The 12,791-nt window shown below is 36.6% G+C and overlaps 1 protein-coding gene across 1 annotated transcript in view; it reads right to left on the bottom strand.

Moving 5' to 3' along the window:
- Positions 1-9,357, bottom strand: part of LOC306875610 (interleukin-1 receptor accessory protein-like 1-A) — a gene marked incomplete at its 5' end in the record, with an annotated part of 40,511 nt that extends 31,154 nt beyond the window's left edge. The window contains 4 exons of the mRNA XM_079426297.1: positions 1,093-1,246; positions 1,861-2,047; positions 4,867-5,152; positions 9,297-9,357. Coding sequence (XP_079282423.1) covers positions 1,093-1,246; positions 1,861-2,047; positions 4,867-5,152; positions 9,297-9,357 — 688 coding nt within the window. The remainder of the gene's footprint in view (positions 1-1,092; positions 1,247-1,860; positions 2,048-4,866; positions 5,153-9,296) is intronic.
- Positions 9,358-12,791: the final 3,434 nt, after the last annotated feature.

Below are 12,791 nucleotides of genomic sequence, written 5' to 3'. Positions count from 1 at the left end.
ACATTGACACCCAATCAGAATCCATCATGCTATAACGAGCTCGAGAATTTAAAGTGGCAGACGAGCATGTGCTAAGAATAAACAGACGATATCGTCCACTAATATCTTTATCTTTAAAGTTATCTTTATAGTTAGCGTTCTTGGTGTGAACAGGGCTTAAAGGCCTGTTCACACCAAGGACAATAACAATAAAGATAATGATAAACAATAACGACTTACAGAACGATTTTTTCCAGCTGATGAACGATACAAACACTGACACCCAATCAGAATCCATCCTGCTGTAATGAGCTCATTACAGCAGGATGGATTCTGATTGGGCGTCAGTGTTTGTATCGTTCATCAGCTGGAAAAAATCGTTCTGGAAGTGATTCCAACGATATCGTTTCTCTGTGCCTTTATCGTTATAGCTGTGGTGTGGACTCTGCTTTATCGTTATCTTTATAGTTATCATCCTTGGTGTGAACAAGCCTTAACTCATAATGCAGGACGGGGTTTACTTAGAGTTTGTGGTTTCATTGTATTCACTTTTTCATTGAATAAGAAATAGTTACCCTAATTAAAACGAATGAAATAGAAAACGTTTGCCACTATTCTACATTATTCAATAATTTTCTGTATACATTCTGTGTTGCAAAAATACATCTAACTTTTTGATTATAGATCAGACAATTTCATTAAAAAATACAAAATATGAATGAAAGAAACAAGACTCGTCCACGGAAACAAGACTAATTTTTTCATCCACGGAACACAAAATGATACAAATGATGGATGATGACTGTGACTATTAAGCTCCGAAAACCACACAAAGTAGTCCATATGACTCATGCACTATATTTTGAATCTTCTGAAATCATATGAAAGCTTTTTATGAGGAACAGACTGAAAAGTTGTTATTCACTGAAAAACTTGTGCATTAACGACACGCAGGAAAGTCACTGTTAACAAAAGCACGGCACAGTGAATGCAACTGAAACCAAATAAGAAGCAAAAGGAAGACTAATACTTCACGCTTCAAAAAACAACCGGGTATCACAGCAAGTGCTCTCACACACAGACGCACACCGAAGAGACATCACACTGTACTACCTGTCACGCTCAGATAGGTCGTCCTCCGCACCAAGAAGCCTCCAAAAACCAGCTCACAGGTGTAGTTGCCAATGTCATCCTCCTTTACTTCCTGTATGGAGAGCATGTCTGCGGTCTGCAGCACGCTGCTCCTCCACTGCTGCACGTTACACTCCTGCACACCCGCAGGCAAAGAGAAAAAAATTTAGAAACAAAGAGACAAAACTGCACCATATACATTTGTATATACTGTCATAATGAAAAAATCAATTCAATATTCAATAAGAATAAATTGCGCAAATCAAGCAACGGCACAAACAATGCCCAGAACAATCAGTGCTAAACACAATTTGCAGACTGGAGTTCCTGATCTTGTGGGTCACTGCTGCTATCCAGACAACTGAATCGGCTCTTTAAAATGCAGAATGTACTCTCAAATGTATTTTATAACACTTTATAATCATCATTTGATAAATTACTGCTGCCATGATTGATTGAAAATGTACATAAATGGTCTATTTTAAATAATTTTCTGTTTACAGTTTGCATGCAGTAAAAGCACAATGTTAATTGCCCTCGGCAAATAGCACTGACTTCCTGGCATAAAGTATTATAACCCTAATTTACATAAAAAGGAGGTGTGTTTGCACTGAAAAGAACGAGAATGTTTTTCTCAGGGGGCAGGTGCCGTGACGCTGGATCGCAGGTGGTTTGTGAATAAGATGCTGGTTTGTTCACTGAACGGCGCAACTGTTTAGTGAATTCACTTAAGAGTATCTCCCACTGTACCTTGTACCACGTTATCTGTGGTTTTTCTCCAGGCTGAACGTAATCCTGGATATCAGGACAGGAGATGTCTTTACTTTTGCCCAGTTCTCCTTTCTCAGTGTAGCGCAGTTTTGAGTTATAACATCCTGCTGTGTCATTATCAGCAACCAACAGAGTCATAGACACCTTCATACAAAACGTGGAATTCCTGTAATACACACACACACACACACAGAGTATATAAACTGTGCTATCCGTAATCAGATTAACACATACACACCCAGAGACATCACTGATCGTAAATTGGTTTTCATCTCACAGAGCCTATACACTAAACAAATTATAAGAGAATAAAAGATGATTTTATTTGTAATTCAACCATGATAGATGTAATTTGACCACGATGGAGCAGAATTTGTCTCCAATTTTCATGTACAGCTACAAATAATTAGTGTTTTGCTGATGGAATATGAGTAGCAATGAATAGAATGAGTTGTTCTCTCAAAGGTTTTAAAGGGTCATTTCATACATTTTTTTTATCACTTTCCATTTTCCCCGAGGTCCACTTATAATGTAAGTGAATGTTTTTCACCAGAAAAACATGTAAAATTTATTATCCTACACTCTCTTTGACCCTTAATTAAATTTGATGTTTTTTGTTTTTTTTTGCTGCTGTGCCTTTAAGATGTCTATGAAAAATGTGAAAGTATGGAATTAAATGTTTTTGCAGTTCAGTACAGTGTTTTCAAATTATTATGAGCATTTATTTATTCACTTAAAAAAAAAAAAAAAACGAGATTTCTCATTATATGATCCTGTTTGCATTAAAGTGAGTCAAAGAAAATCATACAACCGCAAAACGCATATTCACACGCTCTGTAACTCAGAAGAATTGCCTGTCAACACACACTTCTCTACATTGATGAGTGTCTCCATTAAAAGTGCGTTAGTGTTTGTTTTGTCCAAGGGCTTTGAGTTTAATAGCTGCTGATAAGATTTGTTGAAATTTGACCTTTTCGGTGTAATGACCTCACACCTCCTACCGGGTTACCGTGGTTACAGAGTGCTTGGGGCAGCAACCTGCAATGCACTTGTCTCTTGTAAAATGCATAAACAAATTTAGCGAAAACAAAAACTATAAGCTCTCTTTCTCTCTGCCCTATTAACTGTATAGCAAAGACTATTTTTACACTCAAACTATTTTCAGACACCAGCATATGTCAGCACAGTCTCGTTTTATCACCCTATAAACCTAAAAAGAATACTAAAATATCTGCTCTCTCCTACCGGTGTGTTGCTGAAAACTATTGTTTATGGTTTAATCAGCTCAAAGCCAGTCTCACAACAACAACAACAAATCCTATTTCCTTATTGCTAACTGGGTTCTTAATAAACAAAACTCTGCAGCTCTGTTTTAAACCTAGTGAGCTGCCTACATAGACAGCTTCCTTCTTAGGCAACATCCTAACTGAACTGGAATCTCATAAGTGACTGATTTTACAACTAGCAGTCATTAATTGGTTCCAGGGGATCAGTGTTTGGCTAGTTAATTTAGGGTTTTATCCACTGCTGATAAATGCTGCAATCTCAACAATATGCTGACAAAAATGGTTGTTTACTCCACTGCCGGCCATTCAAAATAAATTGAGCATACCGACTAAATCTTATTGCTTTTACAAATAACATATAAATCCTCAGAACTTCATCATATTACACGTTAAAATTGTGAGCTAAATCAAGTTATTATTATTAGCAAAAGCTAAAAGTGCAATATTCTTAAAGGCTGTTCAGAATGATAACTATAATGATAAATCTAAAGTTTTAAAGTTTGTTCCAAATCATAATTCTGTGAGAATAGGAAAGTCCCCATTACCACTATAACAATAACAACACAAAAGAACAATATCGGTTGGACTCGCTTTCACTTTTTTCATTTTTATTTTTTTGCTGATGAATCATTAAAATATTGGCGATATTATTTTATTTAAAGTTATAGCTTACTCAAAAATGACAATTATGTCATTAACTCAACTCTATTAAGTTTTTTTTGTTCTGTGGAACATAAAAGACAATATATTCATAAATTGGACTATTTCATAAAGTGTTGTTTGAGCCCAATATTTTTCAAAATTTCTTCTTTTGTGTTCCGAAGTTTAGTTTAGAAGAACTATCCCTTTAAAATGTCTTGTGACTCGTTTGCTAACTTGGATGATTATTTTCTCTGATGCATATGTTGGGATTGTTTCTTTGGAAAGAATACATTTGATGCTGCCTTAGAAATAAGATGCCTTTTAAAACCACCTTCACATTTGAAGCATAGGATTCCTTTAAGTGTTTTCTAGCAGGTCTCTGTGTTTTTTGTGAAAAAATAATTACTGTACTCTGAAATATTTCTTACGTCCTAATATGTTCTACAGGAATGCTTGAAATTAAGGCAGCACGGTATTTAAAAATCACTCTTTTCCCATTTCTGTCTGTCTGTTTTCAGTACACACACACACACAAATACACACGCATATACAATAAGTGTGACATTCTGTGATGCAAAAGTGAGTATGATGAGTAGATTATGTGCTTTGACCTCAAGTCGGTTGGAACCTGAGCAAATGAGGACCCTGGAGAATTGCCTGACTGTTTAATATGTGTGACAGTGGCCTGCGGCATTGTGGGAGAGTGCTGTAGTGTCAGTGTTTGATTGATGGATGACAGAAAGTCTCACTGTCCTCTGTCGTCGCTCACTTATTTCGCTTCCAGTTTTACTGTCCCTGAGAAGCTTTGGATACAGACACACAACCCACGCACACACACAACACATACAGACACTAATACACACACGCTAATTTTCTCAGCACGGCGCTTTTCTTGAAGGCTTTGAAAGACAATCAAAAAACATCAAAGGAAAAAGTTAAGCATGTTCTCCGATCCGGCTAATGTCTGAAAGGCAGAGTGTGTGTCTCCTCGTGGATTTGCATATCTAAGCGTATGAGTGTTCACACATACACATGTTCATGTGTCTCTCTCTCTCACCTCAGAACACAGGAGTACAGACCGGCGTCCTGCAGCTCGGCAGGCCGAAACCAGATGGCGTCCTCCTCTTTGCTCATGCGTACCCCATCAAAGGAGATGGGTTCCTCGAAGTCGCCATGTCCCAACCCAGAACTTCGGTACCACATCAGACTAAGTCCAATGCTCTGTGCCTGGGTGTAGTTGGCTCTGATATAACCGTAAAACAGAGCACACTTTATCCTCACCGGCTCTCTGTGTAACACCCGGTACTTCAGATAGTCCACGGACCAATCAGTGCAGCCGTCCACTGCAGAGAGACAGGAGGACAGAGATATTAGTCTCTACATCTTTAGAAATTTGCAAAGCTTCTTTATTAACTGACCATTTTGCCATCCTATTAAACATTAAATAAACTTAAAATAAAAAAGATAATGACAGAATTGTCTTTTTCAGGTGCAATATCTTTTTTAGTTCACTATTTTTCAATTATTAAATTCATAAACACACATCAGACCCTGTAGGTAAAAAAAAAAACTCATTAATTTTTGCAGATAAAGCTTTAGATATAAACAGACACATATGCCACTGTGACAAATTATACATTTTTAGCTATTAAAAGGCGGATTTTGTTTTCAGAATCTCATAATTATTGAGATGTTAAGTCAGTATGAGTCAGAGTTCATTTTAAAGCTTGGTTGCTATAGAGAAGTTAACCCGAGCAACTAATTATACACTAACTAATTATGTTTCATTGTTGTAATTAACTGCTGTGTTTTATAATGTTTGCATATGCAAGTACGTGTGTGTGTTGGAGGATCGCTGTGCGCATGTGTGTGTGTACACAGGAGATGGCATGAGCTTGTAATAAAAGCAAGTTAATTGCTTTTTGAAACTCTGGAGAGGAAGAATATAGAGCTATTAAAATCTGATAGGACAGTCAAATAATCTACTGTAGCCTTTATAACCAAGATATAAAAAAACTAAAACCTAAATAGGCCTAATATTTTACATAATGTGATTTTGCAAAGTGCCCCAACAAAACCAGCATTATATTTACGTTTCTTACATCATTTGAGCTACTGAGGTACTGGTGGCCTCGAAGAGTGATGACTGATGTGACTCTGTGTGATTTTCTTTCCAAGTACAAAGCCAAAAATAAAAAGCCCAAATTGTGACAAATATTATTGCTATAACAATTCAGAAGCAATAAACATTTTACATATTGTATATTTTTATATATTGAGTGTATGAGTATTAAATATTTCAAGCAGTATATTGATTTTGAGATTAATGAATAATTCAACAGTAAAAACATGCAGGGGAATCCCCAAAGTGTAAAACAGAAGCATACCTTGCTTTAAAAGTACAGTTACCTCACCAGACCAGATTCTTAAAAATAGCTTTTATTGATGTAACTCATTATGTCTCATGTTGTGTTATTTAAATGCATTATATTGTAGCCACTGTAAATCTGAAACATTACAAATAAGTAAATACACATTTGCTATGCTTTTCTTTAAGGACAGTCATGGTGAACTTGAGGAACTGGAACCACGGATGAACTTTTGGAAACTAGAACTTCCTTTTGTCAAATTTTTTCAAGAGCACTATATTCATGATTTCAGACTGTTTTAGTCGTTTGTGTTGGTTTGTTTGTTTGTTTCAGAGTAGTATTGCAATGTCAAAAAAGCGTTATTTTTGTACTAATTGTCTGTAATCCTTTTATTGAAATGCAGCCTCTGTCCAAGGTCAAATGCTTTATTTTGTACATGGAATGGAATGTTTTGTGTTGATTTTAAGACGCTGAATGTTCTAAAGCAGTAGGTAGACCAGTTTTATTCAATAGCTCATAATCTAAAATAAATTAAAATTTTATGTTGGTTCAACTCAATTATTTACCTTTTTTTATGTAATTGAGCCTAAATGTTAAATTAACACAACTTGCAATTACTTTGTAGATTTTATTGGTGTTATATATTTTGAGTGAACTCATATATTTATGTGTTCTTGTTAGTTTTACATAAAATTGCATCAAGTTGGATTTATTTAAAAAGTGTGATGCCAAAATGTATATTTCAAGTAATTCCAACACATAATTTTTACCAGTTTACTGTAGGTCATATTTCACCATAAATGAAAATAGCCAAAATAAAACATTTTAATTAAAACTACAGTCCATAAGTTTTGCCTCTTTATCGCCATCTCTGTTTGAAACCTGCAATTGTAGTTATTTGTGGGTTGTGGTCCTCAGCACGGATGAATCTAATGTTGTGATGTGTGGCTGTCAGTCACCGCACTGATGTGGATACTGTACTTCGGAATCACAGATTCTAGCCTTCATCTTGGAAGTATGACTCAAATAAGAATTTTCACTGGATATCGTCATCTGCACAATTAAGTAACAAGACTGCCACTTTTGTTCTGACCAACTGAGGAAAAAAGCATTACAATAAATCGTGCTACCAATGGTGATTAAATCTAACGATCCCAAAGTTAGATCATATTACATCAAACCGTGCAAATTATTATTATTGTTATACTCTGTTCTCAAATTGTTAATGTTAACAACATCAACGCTGCGTGACTATGTGTATATAGTGTGTATTAGCGTTAGCTGAAGATTTAAATTTCTGTACAGTCTAATCACTTGTCATACCATTCGAATTTCATATAAAGAAATTATTTTAACCCACAAAGCAAATTATTCTTCCTTAGAAATGGTTCTCTTTAAAATACAAAACTTGTGTACTCCCACGTAGGCTATCTGTAATCAGATGCACATTTAAAACTGGAATATGATCTAATTTCAGTCACTTACAGTTTCATAAACACATAATCCTTTCTGAATTACAATCCGCCATCAAAATTATACATTTAATTATTCCAGCTGCAGTGAAAAAAAGCCTATAAATGATCCGCCACCAACAGGATCCTCACATGCGATGAAGCCTATAGCTGGGACTCTTTCTTTATGTTTACAGACGTGACGTAATGACATGGCGGCATGCTTGAATTTCCTGTGAAAACCTACCAGTGCCAATCAAATTAGAAAACATTATTATACGCTTACCATTGTGAATTAGGCTAAAGTAAGGAGATAGTTTTGAACACTGGCTGGTTTTGTACTGGATTCAAAAAATTCTCAAAAATGGATTTTGGATAATTTTTAACCCAAAAAATGTACATACTGCAGCTTTAAGAATATAAAGCCTATTTCTATGACTATTAAATAGTGCTGTCAAACGATTAATTGCGATTAATCACATCTAAAATAAAAGTTTTTGTTTCCATAATATATGTGTATTGTGTATATTTATTATGTATATGTCAAGGGCACCTCAGTCGTGGTATTGAGGGTGGAGAGAGCGCTGGACATTCACTCCCCCCACCTACAATCCCTGCCAGCCCGAGACTCGAACCCACAACCTTTGGATTACGAGTCCGACTCTCTAACCATTAGGCCACGACTTCCCTAGCTGGTAGCTGGTGTGTGGTGAGCGCACTGGCGCCGTTGTACTGTGGCTGCCGTCGCATCATCCAAGTGGATGCTGCACACTGGTGGTGGTTGAGGAGAGACCCCCACATGATTGTAAAGCGCTTTGGGTGTATGGCAATACACAATAAAAGTGCTATATAAATGCATCATTCATTCACTTATTTTGTTTTAGTTTTGACATTGGGGAAAAATATGACCAGGATATTTTCAGTTTTCAAGAGAATCGTGCAACAAAAGCTTTCTGTGATGACGTACATCACAGGCTCTTCAAAACACACTCCTTTTACTTGTTGAGAGAGCATTAAAAACACAAAAGCATATTAAACAGCTTTACATCCCATAAATTACGATTCTATTCCAGAAAACCAAAGCTCTTGTCATTGAGCACACTCCTCTGTGTTCCTGCATTGCCCTTGACCAAATTCACAAATGGCTAAATCCGTCTCTGTAATAACTTCCCAATTGTGTTCAAATTAAGTGGAACCCATTACAGAACATTTTCTCCCCGATGCAGAGGACAGAACATCCACTCATTATTTCGCTTTCCGTCGATGCTAAAAGGTATGAAAATAAATAGCATAAACTATGCGGAAATGCTTAGTGACATACAGCTCATGTACAATATGCACCCCTCAAGACGTTTTCCTTCATGCCGAACCCAGGCATTCGTCCCTTATGAAAATGCTGAGGCAATAGATGGCAGCTTGCTGAATCTTTTAAATGAATCCGAGAGCAAATAAAAAAAATATTTGATGACATGCGCATTCTGCCAAATCAATTACATTTAATATGACAATTACATCACACTTCTCTCCCACTCCACTCTCCTTCTTCCTCCATCTCTCACTGTTTTCTTTCTGTTTTGTTTTACATCTGTCTTGCATCAGTATGCTGTAACTGTACAGTGTGAAATGACTCTACTAAACCCTGTTAACCTCTTCAGGTGTCATCATACCCTGCTCTCCATTGGTCCCAGTTCTGCCACTGTCCATGGTGCTGAAGTCCAGCTGTTTCATTTTATTTTCTTGTCCTATTGAGATCAACTTTACCTTTTTATGTTTGTGGTCAAAGAGACTTGAATGATGTTTGTGTAAAATAAGAAAACGGCCCTAGACTGTGACCAAAATTTGCGACCAAACTATGTGCTCGTGCGACCAAGTTAGTCGTAAAAGAGCAACCAGAGGGAAGAATGAGTCTGGAGCCCGGAAAAGCAATTTTGATATTAAAATCTTATTTTTACTTGAAATTCATTAAATCAGTTCTTAATCAAATCCCAACAGAAATATATTACTAAGGCTTTATCTCTCTGTTTTACCACAATGCATACATGCAGTTTAGAAAAGCGCCTAGCAATTTTGTAACATTGCTTCAGTTTACGGTCAGTTCCCTGCAGAAACAACTGCAATTGAATTGGTACAGTTTGTAATCTAATCAGGCAAAAATGCATGTATTTCTTTTGTATAAAACTTAATTTATTAATTCTTTTGAACTTTCTATGCCTATAGAACTTTCTATTCCCTTTCTATTCTATACTATTTCTATATAGAAAAAAATGCATCAAATTTCCACAAAAATATTAGGCAACACAATGGTTTTCAACATTCAGAATAATAAAAATGTCTCTTGAGCACAAAATCAGCATATTAGAATGATTTCTGAAGGATCATGTGACACTAAAGACTAGAGTAATAGCTCTGCTGGCTTGAGCTATATTAACTACCTAACTAACTAAATAAATAAATAAAAAAGCAAGCTTCTGGTTACCAGAATGTAACCAGACCGAATACAAATTGCTAAAATAAGTATCTAGCTTTTGGCTAACAATACTCATTAAAACATGCAGCATAAGTGAAGTGAAAAGAAAATATTAGGAAAATTACAAAACACAAATAACACTTTTTTTTTCTTTGAAATTCCGTGCACTGTGGTTGGCCTGTGGTTCTCAAATACACACATGCAAACACACAGTTAGCTTTGGTTGGCTGCACATTACGCAATGATTTCCAGATGTACGAGGGCTAAGATTTGTAGAGACAATCTTCCACTCTAATATCAGGTGCGCTTTAAATGGCTCCCCACCGCTATAGGAAACTCTGACCTTTTTATGTAAGCAAAAGGGGGAAAGCAAGAGAAGGAAGGAGAAAGACAGATGTTTCATCTGTATCTCCAGCTAAGAACCCTGTATTTCTTTGCCCGAGCGATGCTAACAAGCCAAGCTTCCCTGAGGCACTCTGGGTAACAGATAAAAGAAACGAAATAGAATCAAACTGGAATCAACTGCATTATTTTCTCCTTTCCACCCTTTCTCTCTTTTGGAACGCTCGGATCACTTGCACACCTGAAGCCTGCTTCTTTCCCCCAATGCCTCTTTCTACTACATTCACTTCACAAATGTATCCCATCATGCTCGGTTCCTCTGCATGTACATGCTTTTCTCTCCCCTCTCCCTCTGCATTCCCCATTCTCTTTTCATCCACTCATCTACCCCCACCCCATCTATCTATCTTGTTTTTCACTGCTAAATGAACGATAACGAGGTCGGTTGTCTCTGGGGTGAGGTCCCTTATGTAAGCCTATAAAACATTCACATGTTCTCAATCCTGCGCAACCTACTGCACTAAAATAGTCAGAGAAAAACAGGAGCTTGAGAAAACGAACGAGAAGTTGATTGAACACTCCCTCTCTTTCTCTCTCTGCACTCCCCTTCTTTCCCAATGTGTAAGATAAAACAACCAGCTTGCAAATCATTAAGATTTTGGATGCATTTCATGCAAATTGCATCTGAATCCCTCCACGCACACGTACACAATCCTATTTCGGTGCACTTTCATCTCTCTCAAGCTCCGTGTGACAGGGCTGCGTTCACATTGCAGCTGAATGTGGCCCAAATATGATTTCTCCACTTGCATGTGACACAGATCGGTGTTTTGTTTTTTTGGTGACAGTGTAAACAAAAATCTGAAGATTACATGTTTAATTCTGATCTGGGGGAATCAGAACTATCATATGGGGGAATCATCTGTAATACATACACACACACACACACACACACACACACATATATATATATATATATATATATATATATATATATATATATATATATATATGTGTGTGTGTGGATTACGAGTCCGACTCTCTAACCATTAGGCCGCGACTTCTCTTGTGTGAGAGAAGTCACACACACACGCATGCACACATAATGGTTTTCTATTTTAATATACATTAAAATATTTATTCCTGTGATGCAAACCTGAATTTTCGTCAGTCAAAATACTCCAGTCTTCAGTGACACATGATCCTTCAGATACCATTCTAATATGCCGATTTATTATTGTTGCTGCTTAATATTTTAATTTTTTTTTGGAACCTGAGATCCTTTTTTCAGGATTCTTTGATAATTTACTGCATATTTTTGATTAAATTAAATGCTGCCTTGACGAGCATAAGAAACATAAAGCCTAAGTATTACAAATTTTTGAATGGTAGTGCACATATATTATTATTATTACTACTATTATTTTTACAATAAAATTTAGTCATAATAATTTTAATGACCAAAGGATATTGCTTGCAGGATCATTTCCAATTGTTTGTACAATAAAATACCCTCTAGATTGATGTCTCCTTTCTCTAATACCACCTGTCACCAACTAGCTACAGCAAGTAGTAAATCACGGTTTTGCCAGACTGTGATGTACTACTTAAAAGCAGTTGGCTATTTGAAAAAGCATAAGCCTTTCGATTTGTTCTGCCCCAGCTAGCCGTTTCAATAGGAAATATGTCAAAACAAGAAAGAAAATTGTGTTTCTTAAACCATTTCATGCAGTCTTTAATGGCAGTAAAAGTAAAGTGCTGCTTTGAAACCGTGAAAACATTTTAGGGAGGTTGAATCACAGCTCTGGCCTTAGAACAGATATTAGATTTTTAGTCACGTTGAGGTTTTGTTCCTCTGAAGGGTCATTAGTAAAAATTAGCCATTTGTGATGAGGAATTTTCACATTAAAATGACTGGTTTACTAAAATGAAACTGAATACAAAGAGATTAGTGTTCCCTCATTGTGTGCTTACTCTAAGAGGTTTTTATTTGGTTCGTGTGTGTCCCCTAAGTAAGGTACTAATGATCACTTGACAGTTTAAGACGCCAACTGTCTTGAGCAATCCCATGTCTGTGTGCACGCAAATGTGAGTCAATCACCCAAACCTCAATGAGTTTAAAGCTTGTAGCTGCCGCAAAAAGGTTGTTTGGCTTCTTTCTGTGAGAGATGTGTTGAGCAGAAAGACTAAGAGGCTGCGTGCTTAGTGATCCGACCACCGGGGAGTGTCACTGGCCAGGATTACTGCTAATCCACCATGATCCAACGCCTCGACACACACACCAACAATAACCTCTCTATGCATAACCTCTCAATGCATACACACCAACAACAATCACCTCGCTCTGCACAAG

The sequence above is a fragment of the Barbus barbus genome, assembly GCF_936440315.1.
Source record: "Barbus barbus genome assembly, chromosome: 10".
NCBI lineage: Eukaryota > Metazoa > Chordata > Actinopteri > Cypriniformes > Cyprinidae > Barbus > Barbus barbus.
The sequence above is the reverse complement of the archived record's forward strand: the minus strand, read 5'-3'. Positions and strand labels throughout refer to the sequence as shown.